The 20,623-nt window shown below is 53.0% G+C and overlaps 2 protein-coding genes and 1 pseudogene across 3 annotated transcripts; 1 reads left to right on the forward strand and 2 right to left on the reverse strand.

Annotated features, from left to right (window-relative positions):
• Positions 1–2,613: 2,613 nt before the first annotated feature.
• LOC144167602 (uncharacterized) lies at positions 2,614–4,122 on the reverse strand. 2 transcript variants are annotated; one of them, XM_077696811.1, is made up of 5 exons: positions 3,964–4,115; positions 3,743–3,863; positions 3,122–3,228; positions 2,961–3,006; positions 2,614–2,900 (listed from the first exon to the last, which is right to left on the reverse strand). In XM_077696811.1, the coding sequence occupies exons 1-4, from the start codon at positions 3,969–3,971 to the stop codon at positions 2,979–2,981; spliced, it is 264 nt and encodes an 87-aa protein (XP_077552937.1). In that variant the 5' UTR covers positions 3,972–4,115; the 3' UTR covers positions 2,614–2,900; positions 2,961–2,978. The 2 variants fall into 2 exon arrangements, with proteins under 2 accessions (XP_077552937.1, XP_077552936.1); XM_077696810.1 differs by lacking the exon at positions 3,122–3,228 and having other exon boundaries at positions 3,964–4,122.
• Positions 4,123–11,608: 7,486 nt separating this feature from the next.
• Positions 11,609–12,596, reverse strand: LOC144168475 (palmitoyltransferase ZDHHC2 pseudogene; annotated as a pseudogene).
• A 228-nt stretch (positions 12,597–12,824) lies between these two features.
• Positions 12,825–14,650, forward strand: LOC144167603 (palmitoyltransferase ZDHHC15B-like). The gene has a single exon (XM_077696812.1). The coding sequence runs from the start codon at positions 12,925–12,927 to the stop codon at positions 14,014–14,016; it is 1,092 nt and encodes a 363-aa protein (XP_077552938.1). The 5' UTR covers positions 12,825–12,924; the 3' UTR covers positions 14,017–14,650.
• The last annotated feature ends 5,973 nt before the right edge of the window (positions 14,651–20,623 follow it).

Here is a 20,623-nt window from a genome sequence, read left to right on the forward strand (position 1 = left end):
TTTGCTGCCTCTATCAAGGCTCCTCAGCTCGCTGGCTACGCCAGCTTGAGCACAGTGGCGTGCATGTACAGAATTGAAAAGAAAAAATTAAAAATATGAATATAAAAGGGAATTTCGACGGGAAACTACGTTTTAGAACAAACCCTCACTCACTAAGATCTCTGAATACAAATAAATAAGATCACATGAAAACTCACGTTGAAGAGGAAACTTACACACGTGATGTGAACGTTTCCCTCAGAAGGTCTAACATTACGCTGCACGCAAGGGAGCAAATTCTGACTTTCCTAGGCCAACCTCTCCAATAAACATATTTCTCTCTCTCTTTCTCTCTCGGGTGCAAGGACTGACACCCTTCTGCGGGGCTTATACTTCCACAGTTCCAGTGAAAAAGTTTAACTAAAGAACGCTTGAAAAGACCCCCTTTATCTGCAAAAGGTTTGCCCGATAACATGAAAGTTCTCACCCTTCGAGCCGAAGTATTCTGCGCTATGGTCAAAACACGGCAAGTTTGCTGCAAGGTCCGCGGATTTCTAAATTACTGTCTCCGTTAATTACGTGAAACTTGGTAATGCGTGGCTAATTACAGCTTCGCAGGCTTGTGGATGTGAAGGGGCGTATATTTTGAGCGTCCCGAAAATCTTTGGCCTGAACGGGCGTTGTCTAACCATTCTGAAGGCACCAAAAGGCGCAAGAAAGGCGCTAAGAGGCACGATTTGCGCCGCCGTTATCAAGAAAATCTTTTGGTAATAAGAAAGGCCTTTTCAAGCGTTCTTTAGCGAAACTTTTCCCTCAAAGGGTGTAGGTATAGCCCTGCAAAAGAGAGCCAGCACGTACACCCTCAAGGGAGTCAAATTTTACACCTTTTCGCGCAGCCTAATGTTACACCATTGTTACACCTTCGAGTGAAAAGTTTTGCTAAAGAATGCTTGAAAATACCCCCCTTATCAGCAAAAGATTTTCCTGATAACGGCGACGCAAATCGTGCCTCTTGGCGCCTTCCTTGCCCTTTTCGGCGCCGTCGGAATGGTTAGAAAGCACCCGTTACAAAGACTGCATGCGGGCTGAGTTGAGACGTACGTATTTCGTCCCCATTAGTACACCCGTGGCTATGTAGCGCTAGTTCTGAAGCTTTCAGCCTTAGCTTGACCAGGCAAATTACTCATGTGTTTAGTTCCACACGCATTAGGGAACATTATTAGAGCCATTTAATGGCGGAGTCTGTCCGTGAAAGGGTGTTTCTCTGCGCCAATGACGTGTGGAGGTTAGATGGCGGTATATATACAGTGGCCGGCAGATTTCGTCTTGTCAGAGATTGAACCCCGCGCATAAGCCGTAAGCCTGATTCAGTACCTTTTCAGCATTTTTTTTCACTTTTGTTCCTTTCTCTTTCATTTCTTTTACTTGGTCTGTTATCGCATTACTGTTTCTTTACTTAATTCAGTACATGTATTTCTATCGTCGAATAGGACTCCTCTGGTTTGAAGCGAAAATATGGCCGTATGTGAACATTATTTGTTTGTCGCTGTGCTTTCGGTGCCTCTGATTAGTGCTGAACGCTTTGGTGAGTGGAGCAAGGGAGGACAACAATCGTGAATCATTTTATGCATTTTTATTGACCACGAAGGAAATATATTCTCTGCCAGGGCACACTTGCTTTCGAGATGAAGGAGCCCGCTGGCCAGCCAAGTAGGCGGAAGACATAACCAAACGTCTTTTGACTCTTGGCAGCGTCAACAGACACTGACGCCGCCATCACTACGAACACCGGAACGCGCGCACACTGTTTATTTCCGGTGAGTTTGAAGCAAACGTCCCTCGGGGGGTGAAAACTCAGTCGGGGTTCCCCACAGGCTCACATCCTTTGCACAGGTAATGCACCACTCTGCCAGGGCTGCTAGGCTCCTCTGTGACGATCTGCTTGGGGCTTAGCGTCACTGAGGCGCTTTGCGACAGTTTTTCGCATTGGCACCATGCATAATCGAGCCCTTCACTGCACATTTATAACGTACAACACTTGTCGATACTCAATCTTTAAGCAGCTACATCTGATAACACTCTGGTATGGCACGCCATGGTTTATCTGGACACAAATTGGTGCAGTTAGAGCCACTGAGAAAACTAAACAGTACGCCTAGTATTACGCTCAACTGTATACGAGTGACGACAAGAACGGTCAGACTTCTGTCCGCATGCTACTTTGCCGGCGGCTACGCCGAACTCCCCTGTACAAGTTACACACAACAGTCCGTTTACCTTTTTCGCTGTCCGGGGCCAAATCCTGGGAGGACACGTTGCCTAGAATGAACAAAGTACCCAAGTAAGAACTTCGCTTCATGAACGGTGCGACGTTCACACGGTGTCAAGGGCTGTCCCTAACCGCACTCCTAGCGAATCATTTTTTGGAATTATGCTCACTAGGAGTGCGAACTTGTTCGCTCTTTTTTTTTTCTCTCCCAACTTTAATGAGCGCCATTATGACAACTATAGGATTTGCTAAAATACTGTTCGAGACGAGATACAAGAGACCGACACAGTACTTGATGTCGCTCGAGCCGACAGAGCCAGCGAGCAGCATCGACTGTGTACAAACGACAAAGGCAGTACTCCGGTTTCGAACAGGGTTTAATTCCAAGACAGGCGCAGCGACGGACAGCTCGACTCGAACGGCATCCGTGAAGGCTCGATGACGGCACCGTCCTCCGAGGTGGTAACCAGGACGCATAGATAGGAGGCGGTCTGCACCAAGAGGCAAATCACGTTAAAAATGTTACGTTTAGGGAGATCACCATTCCCTAAACGCGCAGCCATGTACAGCTCAACTCGAACGGCATTCTGGACGTCTCGATGACGGCCCCGTCCTGCTCGGCGGTGGCCGGTACGTATAGGCAGGAGGCGGTCTGGAACAAAAGGCAAAGCACGTTAGAAATGTTGTAATTTCAAAGGTAATCACGGCGTACCGAATGCGGGGACCATGATTACGCCTGGCAGGAACGGGAAGGGACGCTGAAAGGCAAATTAACAGACGAACAGAGACAGAACCACTTTTATTACCAGAAAACACCTCTGTACAAAACACGCGTCGTCGAGCTCAGTAGATAGGACAGATGGAGACGTGTACCTGCCTAGCCAGAAGAGTAGTGCATGTTTGCGGGAAGGAGCAAGTGCAATAAGACACGACGCAAGGGTCAGGGAAAGGGGAGGGCGGAGGCGGTGCCGGACGCGAACCTGAAAAGGAACCAAGGACACCAATTCCATCACTCGCCTTTGCCACGACCCCAATTTGGAGCCGCGGACCGCAGAGCTGCGTTCCGTGCTTCAGTGATGCTCGTTGAAGGTGGCGACTGTATTCCGAACGCCGCGCGAACCGAGGGCGTGCGAGCGGAAGATCGAAGTGCATATACCTCGGCTACCGCGGCGTTCGAAAAGGAAGACCGACTATCACCACAACCTAACGGGGCTTCCGAGCTGAGTCCGACGCTAGAGGCAGTGGCGAAGGGCTCCAACACCGCCACTGCGCCGCTGTTCCGAAAGCTACAGCCTAACGCGCACCGCAAAGCTTTGGCGACAGTTGGAATCCCTGCGTCGCGACGGCCCAGGAAACGTCCGGCTCCGAGGCTAATGTGCGCTCTGTTAGGAAAATTCAAATACGCAAACGTTCAGCGTCGCGAAAAAAATGATACGAAAGCCGGTTTCGTGGGCACGCTGCACGTCGCACCGGGCCTTCAGCCACGGAACTCACCACTTGGAAGAGTCGTCGGTGAAGACTGTGAAGCAGCATACCGTGAAGGAAGCTCGTGGGTATTCGCTTGTCCGAGCGAGCCGGTTGGGAGCGGGGATGGCACAGGCACAACGAAAAACGACTGAAGGAAACGAAAACGACAACGCTTATGGCATTAAAACACCTCTTAGCGCGAACCAAACTTCCCCAATAGACCGTATACCGCGTGGAAAAAGACTCACCTGTCCATCGCCGCCGTCACCGCGCCGCCAGCTACTCTGCGCCCGATGCGCAACAGGCAGGCAAGATGGCGTACCCCTTGTTCTAAAACGCGCTTATCCTGGCATTACAGAGCGCTGCTACTGGTCGGCTACCACCTACCCTTCCACTATTTCACATCGATATCGTCTTCCAGAACATTCTGCCAGTTGTAAAACAAAACGAAAAAGTTATCGCATCAAGTCGCGCGGCCACCAGAGCATGCATGACAAGGCATTTTATGCTGCGTCACGTAGCAAGATAACCTTCTTGCTTGGTGGTTCTTCATGTCGGCTAGGGGCTTCGGCTGGCGCGATTGCACGGTCCTATCGATCATGCGGCCGTTACCGGCCGTCTTCCGCGGCTTTTGAAACAAAAAACGCCACGTTTGAAGAAACAGTCGACTGCGCGGGAAGTTCACAAATGCTACTGCGTACGAGTCATTGATTGATTGATTGATTGATTGATTGATTGATTGATTGATTGATTGATTGATTGATTGATTGATTGTAAGGGTCAAGGCGCCGACAAAATGAAGGCGATGAGGCGCGCCGTATAGTGGAGGGCTCCGGATTGGTTTTGACCACCTGGGGATCTTTAACCTGCGCCGAAATCTCGTATATACACGGGCGGTTTGGCTCTTCGTATACACTAGAAAAGCGGCCGCCGCGGCCGGGACTCGAACCCGCGTCCCCGTTCTCAGCAGCACCTCTGAGCCATCGCGGCGGGTGCGTACGAGTCGTGGCTGTAAGAAAATTAGTGCCCTTTCCACTCTGTCCTGCGAAGCTGGACGCAGTCCACGGAGTGCATGAAAGGAAACACGTTTGTTCGTAAATAGCGATTGAGCATACTTCCTAGCCAATTATCTGAATGAAACTTGGAAGGACCCAAGGTTCAGTCTCGCGGACAAGCTAGGAACTGACTCCCGCTTCGTAGGCATCTCAATGTTCGTGTAACACACAAACCCAATCCGCTCGATCACTGAGAGGACACCGGACAAGTCGCATTGGGCCGTTTGACGTCCGCGTTTAAACCTCCCGCCAGCACAACGGAGGTGCCATCAGTAAGGACCGCGTGCACTGTTGTGCCAGAGCGCCTGGCCCAAAGGCGTTGCACGAGGCGACGCGCCGACAGCGAGGCTGAGTCACGCCTCTCCCTTTCGTCGCTGCGGCGCGGCCGAATCCTGCATCTCGAAACGCTGCGGCGCGGCCGAATCCCGCATCCCAGAACGCTGCGGCGCGGCCGAATCCCGCATCGGAGAACGACCAAACAAGGGCATGTCGCTACGCCCGGAGGCGAGGTCACGCAGACGGCGGTGGCGTCGCCCTCCCTTTCCCCATCGGCGGCGCAGCTGACTCAACGCTTCGCTACCATTCGTCGGAATTCAAACTTCAGGCAGCGAGAGCTCTGATTGGAGCTATTTGAACTTCTCGGGGCCCCAACGAACTACCCGGGCTATAAAAGAAGCCCGGAGGCTCTCATTGCTCTCATCGTCGGCATTCCTCGGCGGCTTCTCTCCGGCACCAGTCTCTTCGGAAGCACCGAGTGAAAGGGGTGCTGTCGCCTTTGTGCGAGTTATGTAACGTTTGCTTACCCTGTACATATTGTATATAAATGTTACTTCAAGTTTTCGTCGGCTCGAGAACTTCTTCGCTCGGCTCTGCGCCGCGTCGATAGCGGACGGAGCAAGGCAACATCGCTACACCGGTGACTGCGCTCGGGTGGCCAGTCGCAACAGCGGAGACAGCGTCGGGATGGCTGATTCCCAACCTCGGTGACGAGCAGGAAGGCGAGTCACAACCTTGGCGACCGCCCTGGGATAGCCATTCACAACAGTGGTGCCAGCGGTGGGATGGTCATTCCCAACAGTTGGAGGCTGCGGTGAGAGGGCCCAGTCCCAACAGTGGTGGCAGCGGTGGGATCGTCATTTCCCAACAGCACGCACCCCTCCCCCCAAGCCGTGCAAGCCGTCAACCGGTTATGTGCGCGGGCTTAGAAGTGAAAGAAACCTGAACAAGTAATACTGCCCCACGTCGGCGTTTTAAGCGGGCAAGTTGACCTTCATCCGGGAGGTATTCGCAGCTACTCGACGAGCTGGAACTAGAGGGCGCAGTGTGGCGGTAGCGGCTTTCTATTCATGGCGAAGTTGCGCAAAACAAACCAGGTCAAAGAAAAAACGACAAGAAAGTGCGCTTGTCCTTCCGTTTCTTATTTGCCCTCGTTTGTTTTTGCGCAACGTTGCCATCGATCGCCTCCAACTACCATGCCGGAGCAGCGATAAGGCGAATGTATGCAAATGCACACGCGAGTGAAACCAAAGCTTTTCGCACCACCTATCAGCTGATGGGACACTCGTTAAAGCGCTAAGATGTAAAGGGAAGGTGGCGCGATAACTCCCAGCAGAATTCCAAACGCAATCGTCAAAGCACACCTGGCAAACACTACGCACCCGTAGGCCGCTCCGTGCTTGTGAATGTTTACAGCGGCGCGTTCGAGCAAAGCCGGCCGTGGTTCAAGCGTCAAATTCGGCTCGCAGCTCGTGAAGGTGCTTCCTGAGCATGGGATCTACGTCTCGTGTCGCTTTGAACAGCGACAGTACTTCAACAATACGAGGGTGGGACCGCAACGCTGGCGAAAAATCTCGTACGGCGCCTTCGGCAACGCCGAAACGTGAAGCCTATACATAAAAAAATTACCCCGCATTTCCCCGAGGGGGAGAATGTGAAAGTGCGAATGCACGGTTGTCGGCCCGCTTGCGGCGCTTGCGCTCGGCCCCCGCAGCCCACCGCCTCGCCGCCTTCTCTTCCATCTCTTCCATCGGGTTTGTAGTATCACGTGTACACCACAGTTATCAAGCCGCTATAACGCCGCTGAGTCGCCAACGCACGCCGCTGACGACGTAGTTTGAATGCGTTAAAGATATAAGGCGCGTCACTAACACTGATATCACCGTCGCGTCCGTGGCTTGGTCGGTAGAGCGTCGCGCTGCGGCCGCAAAGTCATCGGATCGAAACCTGGCGCCGGATGCTGTTTCTTTTTTAAATATAGAGGAGCACTGCGGACGCCGCCGCCGCCGCCGCCGCCGCCGACGCCGGCGGTGGATGGTTTGGGGTCGCTTATAAAGTGCATTAAAACAGCATATATACTACAACTCAAGAACGGCACCACCTCATGTAGTGCATCACTCCGCTAAAGCGCCGGACCCGTGACGTCAGTGCGCGCGCGTTTTAAAAGGGGTTTGCTATGAATGCGTGATATCGTCTGCCTTGTCTCACGCAGTTTGTTTCTCGTCACTGGAGTCGTTTATAAGCATATTGAGTCCAAAAAATCACGTGAACGGCTCACGCCATGTTCAAAATATTCCCAGTAACGCCCTACTTTCGCCGCGCGGAGAAACATCCGGCTACGGTGATAAGGCACAGCGGCAACTTCCGGTGCAGAGCAAGGTTGACTTCGATTTTACTTTTTAAGTACATTCGCACTTAAAAAGTAAAATCGAAGTCAACCTTGCTCTGCACCGGAAGTTGCCGCTGTGCCTTATCACCGTAGCCGGATGTTTCTCCGCGCGGCGAAAGTAGGGCGTTACTGGGAATATTTTGAACATGGCGTGAGCCGTTCACGTGATTTTTTGGACTCAATATGCTTATAAACGACTCCAGTGACGAGAAACAAACTGCGTGAGACAAGGCAGACGATATCACGCATTCATAGCAAACCCCTTTTAAAACGCGCGCGCACTGACGTCACGGGTCCGGCGCTTTAGCGGAGTGATGCACTACATGAGGTGGTGCCGTTCTTGAGTTGTAGTATATATGCTGTTTTAATGCACTTTATAAGCGACCCCAAACCATCCACCGCCGGCGTCGGCGGCGGCGTCGGCGTCCGCAGTGCTCCTCTATTAAATTTAAAGAAGAAACAGCATCCGGCGCCAGGTTTCGATCCGAGGACTTTGCGGGCCGCAGCCCGACGCTCTACCGAATAAGCCACGGACGCGACGCTGATATTGTCAGTAACGCGCCTTATATCTTTAACGCATTCAACCTACGTCGTCAGCGGCGTGCGTTGGCGACTCAGCGGCGTTATAGCGGCTTGATAACTGCGTGGTGTACACGTGATACTACAAACCCGATGGAAGAGATGGAAGAGAAGGCGGCGAGGCGGTGGGCTGCGGGGGCCGAGCGCAAGCGCCGCAAGCGGGCCGACAACCGTGCATTCGCACTTTCACATTCTCCCCCTCGGGGAAATGCGGGGGAATTTTTTTTCCCAAGGCTTTTGTCTTTTGCACGTACGCGGCACTCCTGCCCGCACGCGGGCATGCGATCGCCGAGCAGACATGCAGGAAGGACGGGGAAAAGTTACCGCCAACCAAACACGAGAGATGCCCCGGAGTCGGAGACCGCCGCCGCCGCCGGCCCACCCGACCATGGAAGAAGAAGAAACATTTATTTGGGAGCAGAGTTAGTTGACGATGGTGGCCGCCGTTTTGGCGGCGACCGCAGCCGCCCGGGAGACCAGTGAAGCTTGAGCCTCCTGGGCTGGGCAGCGCAACGCCTCCTCCCACTGCTCACATGAGGTTATTTTAGATGCGACTGCATCTCATTCACTCGCCTTGTCCCTCCATACGGCGTTGTTGTTGTCCGTCCGCACCCCTCCCTCATTTTCCTCGCCGCGCGAGCTGCGTTTTCCGCCGCTCACCCCCTCTCCTCTCCGATAGCGAACACTCTCTCGCTACAGTGAACTAGAATTCTAGTTCACTATACTCTCGCGAGGGGCATTGGATTGGCTTGGCTTGGATTGTATTGGATTTAGATTGGATTAAAGTGGATTGCGTTGCGTCATAGCCGCGCCACGTTGCGTCATAGCCGCGGCAGGGGGTTCACGGCACGTTTCACGCGATGGGAGAATCAACCTAACGGAAACAACAACGGAACCACCTATGCGTCACACCTACACAGGGGTTCCCGCGAGGGGAGGTGAGAGTAATTTTAGATGCAGAGCATCTCATTCACTCGCCTTGTCCCTCCGGCGTCGTCGTCGGCGTTGTCCGCCCCTCCCCCATTCTCCTTGCCGCGCCAGCTGCGCTCTCCGCCGCTCACCCCCTCTCCTCTCCGATAGCGAACACTCTCTCGCGAGGGGCATTGGATTGGATTGGATTGGATTTGGCTTGGATTGGATTAAAGTGGATTATGTTGGGTTGTGTTGCGTCATAGCCGCGGCAGACGCGCTGGGGCCGGCGCATGTGCAGTACTCTCTCTTCCGCGGTTTCCTCTCCTTCGGGCGCGCTGCGCATATAACCGGTGTGCCGTTCTCAGGCGAAGCAACATCCACGCTTGGCTCACACACCTAGAGTCCACGCCGCTTTAGAAGTACGCCAACGTCGTCATCGACTGGGACCGGCTTACGCAGTCCCCTCAACGTTATGCGCGCTGTAAAACGCGGTCCCTTCGCCGCTCCGCCTATGCGTCGCATCTACACAGGGGTTCCCGCGAGGGGAGGTGGTAGTTTTTTTGGATAGGGATCTCTCGGGCATCCCCACATAAGGTGCTGAAGTGTGCCGAGGGACTGGCAGGCAGTACAGTCAGGTGAAAGGTAAGCGCTGGCTGAATTAGGTGTAATTTAGCGGGATTGGGAAATGTGTTTGTCTGTAAAAGACGCCATGTATGTTCTTGCTGGATGGTGAGTTGTGTGTGTGCCGGGGGGTATACGCGGCGAGAGAGGCGGTAGTGGGTGGTGATTTAACTGTAGGTGATCATCCGGTCTCTAGCGGATCTGGCGCCGATCTGGGCCCGGCTCGGATGGTGAGTTCTCGAGCCATACTGTGGGCAACTCTTCATTCCCCTCCAGGCCAGCATGCGCCGGAGCCCAGATAATTTCTACGGGGGACGTTGGGGGTGCTTGTTGGAGAATTTTGAGTGCCTGGGGCGAAATATAGCCGGAGGCGAAATTTTGAACTGCCGTTTTAGAATAGGTGATGATTGTGCAAGGGTTCGGCTTTTCTGTTAGCGCTAATGCTACCGCCGCCTCTTCCGCTGTGGCTGGGTTGGTGGTGCGGATGGTCAGGAAGTTCCGCTGTACCTGATTGCAAGGGCAATGGGAGACGATTGACTCAGGCACCATGCCACCGATATTAGGCTGCGTCGACGTAATGAACGTCACGTTTGTTGCGGTATTTTTTATGTAATGCTTGTGCGCGTTGCGAACGCCTTTTGGTGTTGAATTGTGGGTGCATGTTTCTGGGTATAGGCCTGATAATTAAATTAGAATGCATGTCGTGAGGGAGTGTGGTTTTGTCTTCTGGGGTGTCTAAAGGGGATATTCGTAACCTCTGGAGAATATGAGCGCCAGTGGTGGTTTTTGAGAGTCTGGTGATTTGACTGACGAGGTGAGCCTCAATGAGCTCTTCCGCGGTGTTATGCACACCTAGAGCTTCGAATTTGGCGGTGGAAGTGCTGAGGGGCAGTTGCAGCACTGCTTTATAAGCTTTTCTGAGTATGATGTTCACTCTATTAAGCTCTGTTTTAGATGGGTGTAAATAGGGAAGGGAGTAGGTCAGCCTGCTAAGGACAAAGGCTTGAAGGAGACGGAGGCGTTCAGCTTCCCTGAGGCCTCTGTGTCTATTGGTAACTCGTCGAATTAAACCTATCGTTTGCGTGGCGTGTTGTTCGAGCTGGCGTATGAAGTGAGTATTTGATCTGCTATGTTGAATGGTTAAGCCCAAGATTTTGATTATTTCAACCTTCGGGATGGGGTCGCCTCGCATGTGTATGTGGATATTCAGGGGGGGGGGGGGGGTGAATTGTGCGTTTTTGGTGGGAGTGTGAGCAGCTGCGATTTGGCTGGCGCACAGGTGAGACCTGCTCTACCAGCCTCCTCTATCACTATTTCTACTCTTCTTTGTAGAGTGCTCTCTATTTCAGCGTCGCTGCCTTTGTTGATCCAAAGTGTAATGTCGTCGGCGTACAAAACAAAATTAAGATTAGGGATTTGTTGGAGTTGTTGGGGGACGGTTAAGATGGCGAGATTAAATAATAAAGGGGAAAGGACGGCGCCTTGTGGCGTGCCTTTTGAAGGGAGAGTCAGGGTGGTGGAAGTGATATCGGATATTTGTACAATAGCTGTCCTGTTCGTGAGAAAACTTCGGATTTAATTGTATGTGCGTGGTCCTGGGCCTATGGAGTGCAAGCCTTTGAGTATCGCTGTGTGTGAAACATTATCAAAGGCTTTAGTTAAATCTAATGCTAGTATAGCGGCGTTGTCATGTTTATGCTGTGGCGTGATTATGTCGTGGGACAGTTGAAGAAGAATGTCCTGTGTGGATAGTTTAGGTCAGAAACCAATCATTGTGTGAGGAAGGAGTTGTTTGTGCTGTAAATGCTTGACGAGTCTGTTGTGTATAATGTGCTCCATGAGCTTTCCGAGGCAGGAGGTGAGAGAGATCGGTCGGCTGCGTTCAGCTGCGCTTATATGTATGTTCACTGATTAAGGCAATATCTGCGCTTCAATTAAAACCGAAATAATTAGCCGCATTACCAGAAAATATAAAAACACACACGCTGAACCCTAACACGCGCGAGTCGTTGCACTACGGCATCACTTGCTAAAGTTATATGGAGCACTAATTCCGATAGTTCATACGATGGCGGCGGGTCGATACCGCTCTCGGTTGTCCGGGTGCAGTTTGGTGGGGAAGCGCGAGCCGTCGCCAATGCTCGAGAAGACGGGAAGCAACCAGAGATGCGGGCGCCCACCGAACACCTCGACGAAGTTGTTGTAGCAGCCGATGTTGAACGTGTCGTCCTTGTCCACGAAGCGGGGGCTGCGCAGTGATTCGAGGGTGGTCCGGTTGAGCGCCACCAGGGTCGCGTGGTAGAAGAAGAAGAGGCCGATCGAGAGGCAGAAGCATACGGCGATGAGAACGAGGCCGGAAACGTGCAAGGTAGGCCCCGTGACGTCCGTGCTGTTCCACGGCACCTGTCCCCAGTAGACGCCGGCCGTGAAGATCGTGTAGATAGCCAGCAGGAGGATGTAGAAGTTGGTGAGCACGAACGCCTTGTACGTGGAGAAGCAGACGCAGTTGTTGAACCATGGGCAGTGGTGGTCCATCTTCGGTACGCACTGGCGGCACATGGAGCAGTGGTGGGTCCGGTCCGGCTTGATGCGGCGGCAGACCTCGCAGTAGTTCACGCTGCCATCCATGCTCCGCGTCAGGACGCCGCGCGCGCGACCCAGTATCTCGAGGAAGCCCTTGCGCGCCTTCTGGGTGCGCGCCTCTTCCAGCAGCTCCAGGTCCACGTCGGTGAGCGAGAAGTAGGCGGGCACGGCTGGCACGGGAGTGACCACGGTCACCAGGTCCGACCAGAGACAGAGTGCCAGCAGCAGGTGGAAGCCCACGAGGAGGGCGTAGCGTGGCGCGTCGTCCTTTACCACGGACCCGCAGAAGGAAAATACGTACGCATAGTAGACCCACAAGTAGAGCACTACACTCGCCATTACGGGCGCCCAGCTGATGCAGCCCGCAACGCCCATACGAGACTGTTCGGGAAATTGAGCACAAACAGGCAGGCGGGCACTTGGGTTTTCTGCCACGGCGCGGAAGGCTGAAGCCTGAGAACCTTTCCAGCTGATAATGATGATGATGGTAATAAATTCGTGACCTATGGCGCCACCTTTTTATTATTTTAGATTCAGCTGTTAATAATAATGATGGTCTACCGGCCGTGATACGGCTCAGCGTACAAAAATGCGCACGACGTGGCGGTTCGATTAGCTGCGGCAGCCGTTTCAGCGTGCTAACGGGTACATTCACCTTTCACGCTGATCGCATGCCTGCGCTTCCACGACATGAAAGAAGGGGATCCTCTACCAATGCTGGCATTCTTTCCATAGGGAGTCTAAACACATTAAAATTTTATTTCAAGCTATGGTAGTTTAATAATGCGACAAACATGCCTGACCGGCCGATCCCCTTGATCGGTATGCGGCATTTGATTAGACGCAGCATCGTCACCATCGCCATCAACTTCGCGGTTGCGCAGTTTACCCCAGTCTGGTCAACGCCTGTCTGTGCACCGCGACGCCTCACTGCCATGAATCCGTCGATGGTCTACGACGGCGGGGAGAGCGGCCTGCTTCCACCACCATTCTTGCGCAAGCCGTACACTGCTGGCCATCAGAACCGATGCCTCGCTTCCCTGGTGCGCCTGCTGCAGGCTTTCCTCTGGCCCTCGATTGGCTGCCGCAAGAAATTCCGGGGCCTTTTCTTCTTTCTGAGACTTATGCCCATCATTATTGAGTTCATAATCCTCGCCTGGGAGTACCACACCTACGTCGTGGTCATGTGCGGCCGGCTTCTGGTCGACAGCAGCCTGACGTACCGAGTGACGCGTCTCGTGGGCTTCCACGTAACCCTGTTCGGTGCGCTGTGGCCCTTCGAGCGACTCCTGCGCACGCCGCTGAAACCTGTGCCGGTGTGCTTCTACGTGATGCAGCGCATGGACACCGAAGCCCGGCGCCAGCGCTACTGCTACCAGTGCCACGTGATCAAGCCCGACCGATGCCACCACTGCCGAATGTGCGGCACGTGTGTACTCAAGATGGACCATCACTGCCCATGGTTCAACAAGTGCGTGTCGTTCGCAAACTACAAGTTCTTCCTGCTCTTCCTGTTCTACTCCTTCGTGCACTGCGCCTACGTGTCCTGGACCACGTATCCGCACTTCGGACACGAGACGCGCCTCGTGCTGGGCTTCTGGCCTGAAGTCAACATCACCTTCCTATTCCTCATGTCGCTCTTCTTCGGCATGGCGTTCGTCGGCCTCTTTGTGTACCACGTGTTCCTCGTCTGCATCAACTGCACCACGCTGGAGATGGTCACGCGCGTGGACTTCCGCCGCTACGACGTCGGCGTCGGCAGAAACATTGCCCAAGTGATGGGGCCAAGCAAGCTGCTGTGGCTTGTGCCTGTATTCAACGGCCTCGGAGACGGAGCCGTCTTTCCTACGCGGATGGACACTAGCAAGTGCACGTCGATGGCCTGACCAAGAGTGCGCTGATGTGCGTGCTTGTGGGCTAACAAGGTGCATAAAAAACGTGGCCTTGCGCGGGGACGAGAGCACCTAAATTACGGCGCGCGTGCGTGATTTTGGCACCCATTTTTACTCAAACAGCAGGTGGAATTTTTACAATGGGACAACTTTTCCTTCATGTGACTGTCTTGTACACACTTTAAGAAAGAAAACGGTGTCAACTCTTTGTTTCTTCTGTGTGCTGTACCATTGATGGCGCTCAATTTAGTTGTGCGATGCTTTTTTGAATTAATGCACTCAAAATAGCCGGGGACAAACACATTTCACCAAGGACAATAAATACTCCTTCAGAGAACATTAATAGCCCTGGTTCGGCGTAATTAAGCTCTCGGAATGGGAAAAAGGCTGAGCTGATCATTGCACAGACACTGCAAATGACAAAAAAAGCTCTGGTATACGAGTGTAGTACCAGCCATCTTAAGCTGGCCGGAAGCAGTTTTATTAGGGCAGCACAGGTTAAAAACTGGCAGTTCTGTACTCATAATTCAAGAACACAAGTACGCGTGTACGCAGACAGGCAGGCGCGCACTACTCATGCTGTAAGCCACCAGGTATGGGAGTGCCAGCAGTCCCCGTCTTTACCTTGACCAGCTCGGACCTTCGGCGCAGCAAGAAGTCCGTATACCCTGGGCGGCGAGCCAGGACCAGGGCATCCCGGACTACGGGCGCCCCCCACAAGGCTGGTGCCACTGCAATCTTTCACGAAATGCTCCGCTTCTTGAAAAATGCTTCCTCCCAGTCCTCCTCCCGCTTTCGCAGTTGATGGCGATAGTGAATTTATCTGCTTGTCTGTCCGCTGTTCGGCTGCGTTCTTCCGTTCCCTTCAACTGTGGTGTGCCGGCGCGGACGACCACCAATCGCTACTGCCGAGTTTAAGCTCGCGCTGTGAAACGACTCGTGCTATGGAACGCTTCTGAAGGGGCCAACCTAGTTAAGGCGCACGGTGTGGAACGCCTCGTGGTGTGAAAACTCCCCCGAAGGAGCCGTTTCTATTACCACGGCCGGTCTGGACCGGCCGTGGTATAATAGATACAACTTTTTCGTGAGGGATTCGTTTGCTGTTGTCTGAGCTCGTACTTTGACTAGTTCGCACTTTGATCGTTGACGCTTGGACTTTGATTGCGGTGGCTTTGACTTTGGCACTTTGCCATTTGATGTTTGCACGTGAGAAATTGCTTTTTCAACCATCCTCGTCGTTAGACGGAAGGGATTTGAATTTTTTCAAAGCCCTAATTTACTCACGAATTTGAAACTTCGGCCGCACATGACACACAGCCTTCCCTATCATTCCCTGCACATTTTGACTGTCGGTCCGCATTCAGTTCTTTCAAGACAGCGGAACAGAATGCCGCGGGTAAACATTAAACGCTTACCTAAACACCATTAAATAGGAGCAAAAGCGCATTTAGTAATTTCTCCAAAGAGGCTAATCCACCTGCAAGAGTGAAGGCTTCCAGAGACCATATATCCCCTCTATGTTTAAACGCGGCGTATTGTTTCGTTCGCTCACGGCACAGGAAGGCATGCGTTCAACGCCAGCAGCTTCGAACTTCCCGATTGGCGTTCTGTACCATAGGAACGACACGTGGGAAAACAGCGAACTAGTTTCATTGATTATTGTTTATTATCGCTTCTGCAAGTTTGGAGTTGCGAATATCTCGACGCTTTATTATCATCTATATATCGCATTCAACGTCATTTAACGGCTTTTGGCACCGTTCCAGCAGTGTCCCTGTAAACACAGCGGCGATCGTGTCGACGCGCCGCCTACCTGAGCCGGGAGACCAACCACTAATTTCTTGGTTCCGGCCAGCCGAATCGATTTCACAATTATTGAAGACGTAGTAAAGTAAAAACAGCGAATCACTGTTGAGGAGAGAGCCAGAAATGTCCATCGCCTCGCCGACTTGCCGACGGTACGCCAGCAGCGATACGTAAAAAGATACCAGTTCCTCAATGTCGATGCCAGCCGTCCTCTCTGCAACAGCGTCACGACTCCTTTGGCGGATCGATGACAGGTTCAAGACGCATCGCAACCAGCGGGAGTCGTTGAGCGCAGTCGAAAGGCGGCCTAGGAAAAGCGTCTTAAGCGTACGGGGCCCGATCCTACCAAGGCTCAAGCTCTGAAGCCACTGGTCTTGACTCATGGTCATGTTAAAGACTGGCAGTGGTACGTAGAGTGTGGAGGAGCTTTCTTCGAAGCTCGACACCGTCGACAGTGCCGTGAACTGCCGGTCGTGAAGGCCCGTCCAGCGCATCCATGTGGCAGCCTGAAGAAGCCTTTTCAATTCGGAGTCGCCACCCGCAGAACGGCTAGCGTAAAGTTGGCGCTTGTAGCCCGGGGCTGGTGGCGTAACTTCCTTCGACGCAGGCATGTAGACCAAAGCGATAGAGATCGAAGTTGCCTCAGGAAAAATCTCGCCCATTGAGGTCTTGAGTGCGCGTAACGTTTTCCTCGCAGCTTGCTCGAATCCCCGTGGAGCGCCATGCAGAGACAAGGAGGCGACCGAAGGTGCAGCGTATTGATCTATTATACGCAGGCAGGCACCCATTCGCGCGATCTTTTTGTCTAAACTCGATGATGTAGTACGTTCATTTTCCTCGAAGGTAGTGCCCAGTTTTTGCTCAGAACCCAATAGAGGTTTGAGTATGGAGGCTGCAGTTTCGAACAACAACTTTAACCCCGTGCTCTCATACCATCGGTAGTCGTAGGGTAGCGTTACGCTCGAATGAGGCGATAGTATACAGGTCTTACCGGGACGTACCATCCGTTGAATCTGGACGCACAGATGGCGCCCGAGAGATTCCATAAACACTGATTCGGCCTCTTCGTCTTTTAGGAAGTGTGTCGGCGACCTATCTGTCTCAGCGCTAGAGTTGTACATATTGCGGTCGGGGCGATGCTCGTAAAATGACCGTGGCTGAAGACGCACGTGCGCTGCGTCGTCTATAACGTTCACGATGACATCAAAGAACGGAGAAATGCCTAGGGCTGCCATTCGTGCGATCACCCCAGCAACGCCGTCAGGTCCAGACTCTTGGCCCATTTGAGTTATATTCGCCAATATGTCACCGACGTCACTTTCATCGACAAGGTGGCCGTCTACACAGTCTTCGAAAAATGCTCGCAGTTCTGGAGACGCATGAGCCTTGTCCAACAAAAGACCGACCAACGTGCTTTTATATTCTTCGACGATGCGGTCGTCGACGGAGTAACTGCCGCCTTCGTGGACAAAACTCTTATGCCGCTGTTGCCACCTGGAGCAGACATGGTCGTAAAGGTTCGCGCAGGGGTCGTGGTCAGGATCTAGTTGGTCTTCCAGGAAACGTACAGCATCGCGACATTTGTGTGTGCCACAGAAAAACGGAATAGCAGCATGGTAGGGCGCGTCCTCGTCAATTGGCGTCGTTTCCTCGAGGTCTTGCGGAAACTCATCAAAGAGCCCGTATGTCATGTCAGTGCCGTTGATGCGCAGGCTCACCTCCGAATAGTTTATGGATGGAAAGTCATCCGAATCGTTTATGGATGGATAGGCATGAAGCGTGGACTCGATATCCCTCCTGGGCTCGTTCTGAAGGAAGATCTTGAACGTGAAGATGCCTAGTAGTAAGATTATGGTGAACAGAACACCCCCGCCCAAAAGGATCTCGCACTTCCGCTGCTGCACGCGATCGTCGTCCACGCGCCTGCGCTCTTTCGTATCAACCGCCGTGGTCTTGAGAACGCTGCCTTCTGAGGGTTGCAGGCCAGCAGTGGGAAGACCTTCGAAATCATCGAATTCCGTTGCCGTGGCCATGGCGGGGCTGCCAATGAACAAAAGTCGTGGAACAGAACGAACTCGCGTTTTGTATACGAGGTTCGCGTGGGGCGAGGTCGGCCGTTTACAAGCGCAGCTCCGGACGCGGTGGTGGGGACGATGATCACGGTCCACGACGGCGCGCACTGCCCCGCGTGAGTGAGAGGCGCACGAACAGTCTGTTCTTCTTTTTCGTTCCTCTTAGAGACCAGCGCGTGCCCATAAAACATGACTATGCTAAGTGACGCTAGGCGTCAAACAAAGAAGACAGCAGAAACAACAATCGTAGTTTTTCATTAAACATTCCCTCTGCAAGGGGTCTATCGCCTTATTCATTTCATCATCGGGATATTGCTGAAAGCAACGCGTTTCCTTGCGCAAACTGTGTGAATGTCAGCGGCTGTGACCCTGTTGAGAAAGCTACGCCGTCTGTAAGATGTAGCCTCTGTATACACAGAACACTTGCGGTGGTCGTTAACGTTTCTCATAGTCGTCTTCTCTCAACGGCTGCACATTCTCGCGATGGTGATGCCGGCGAGGATTGCCCTGGTTGTGTCGGAGCTCTCGGCTTTCATTCTTTTTCCAACAGTTCACACACAACAGTGCCAGGGGTTTCAACGTGTTAACATTGAGCTAGGTTCCAGCTAAACCGCGTTGTCGGAGCTGCGAAAAGAAATCGTCAGCACAGCAGTACCTCAGCTGATGGAGAATGAGGCGTCTATACGGCGGCCGTTAGTTTCGGACCCATCTTAATATTCGTAATGCAATGTGCGAATGGGGTTTTCGCCGCCTGAGGGCGAGAACGTGTCGCGTCTTCCTTTATTACGTATACCGCAGGGCGATAGCCATGGCCTCGGTGGTGTTTCCTGCATGGCAGAGTGCGAGCGCAGTGCTGGCGACTCGGCTGCTGGGCTAGGTCGATGCCTCCTTTGCTCAAAAAGGTTGCACTATCTCCCGCTTGTTTTTTTTTTTTTTAAGTGCGAATGCACTTTATAAGCGACCCCGAACCATCCGCCGTCCGCATAGCAACAGCTGCGGGTGCGCGCGCTTTTCGTCTTCCTTAGTAACGGGGGGAGATGGGCGCGCGCTGCCTGGCCGCTGACATGGCACATACCCACGTGGGAGATTGGCCAGGAATAAGTGCGAATGCACTTCTTAAGCGAGCCTGAATCGTCCGCCGGACGATAATTAAGTTTACATAGTCAAAACGTTTCCGAACCACTAAATCTGGATGCACACCTCATGCTTGCCAACATCGTTGAGCTAAAAGAAAACGCTAACTACATTTCAGGCAGAAAAATACACAACTGGCGCTCGCAGTGTTTTCTTTTAAATTGAATACAAATGTATACTTGATACTTGCGACAGCAAATAAAAAAAATACGCGTTGAAAACAATATTTTGACCCAAAATTCCAAAAGAGCGCGATCCTGGACCTCGTGGCAGTGTTATAAATCCAACAGTAACACAAAGGTTCCAGTAGATGGCGTGACCAGTGGAACGCGGGAAAATTGAATTAACTTTGGCAAACCTCCTCCTTGTTTATCGTGGGAGGAGCGAAAGGTAGGGGGAGAGCATGACAGGTGGGCAGGGGAGAGAAGAAAGGAAATTACGTGGCAGAAGACTTTCGATGACATTTGCAGCAAAGCGATCAGATACGCGAGAGAGAGAGAGAGAGAGAGAGAGAGAGAGAGAGAGAGAGAGAGAGAGAGAGAGAGAGAGAGAGAGAGAGAGAGAGAGAGAGAGAGAGAGAGAGAGAGAGAGAGAGAGAGAGAGAGAGAGAGAGAGAGAGAGAGAAAATATTTTTATTTCTCCAGCAGAGGCTGATCTGTGGGCGTCGCCCCGTGGAAGGCGTCCCTAGTTCGGGATGACTTCGGTTGGCCGTCCGTGCTCGGGTCCCCAACTTAAGCTGGAGGGCTTCTCTGGTCCGGGCTGGCCAGAGAAGCCCTCCACTGCTCGAAGGTTGGATTGGAAAGGGGGGGCAAGTCTGGAGTTCGTTGGCACTCCCACAGTATATGGTAGAGGGTGCCAGGCTGGGGACAGTGAGCACAGAGGGAAGAGTGTTGGGTGGGGAAGATGAGGTGGAGGCGGGTGGGATGTGGATAGGTATTCGTTTGGAGCCACCGCCAAGTTGTAGCGTCCTCTCTGGAGAGGCGCCAGTGTGGTGGTGGGAGACGACGGCGAGTTTGCCGGTAATGCGCGAGAATCTCCGTGTAGCCACTCAGTGGGTGGGGTTGATCGTGAGGGGGTAAACATTGGCCACCGTCGGCAATGGCTCGGTGTATCATATCGCGAGCCGCGGCGTGAGCCGCTTCATTGCCGGGGATGGCGGCGTGTCCAGGAGCCCAGACGATGCGGATGTCAGGGGTCGTTGAGCAGTTTTTGAGGATGTGAAGTGCTGATGAAGAAATTCGGCCAATTTGGTAATTTCGGCAGGCTGTCTGCGAATCGGTGAGGATGGTTACTTGGTCAGGGCGGGAAATGGCGGCCAGGGCAATGGATATTTCTTCGGCGACATCGATTGAGCTTGTGGTAGTAGTGGCGGCAGTGACGCATTGGCCAGTATGAGTAACTACGCAGGCTACGTGGCCGGCGCGCCCAGGGTAGGGGGTAGCATCTGTATATAGGGCGCTGGGGTCTTCGCCGTATCGCGCAGTCAGGGCTCGAGCACGGGCAGCCCGGCGGCCAAGGTGGTAGTTGGCGTGCATATTGCGAGGAATTGGGGCCACCCGGATGCCATCTCGCAGGGCTAGAGGAATGCG

The sequence above is a fragment of the Haemaphysalis longicornis genome, unplaced genomic scaffold (assembly GCF_048455015.1).
Source record: "Haemaphysalis longicornis isolate Haplotype H1 unplaced genomic scaffold, Haemaphysalis longicornis Haplotype H1 scaffold_2, whole genome shotgun sequence".
In the NCBI taxonomy this organism is placed as follows: Eukaryota; Metazoa; Arthropoda; class Arachnida; order Ixodida; family Ixodidae; genus Haemaphysalis; species Haemaphysalis longicornis.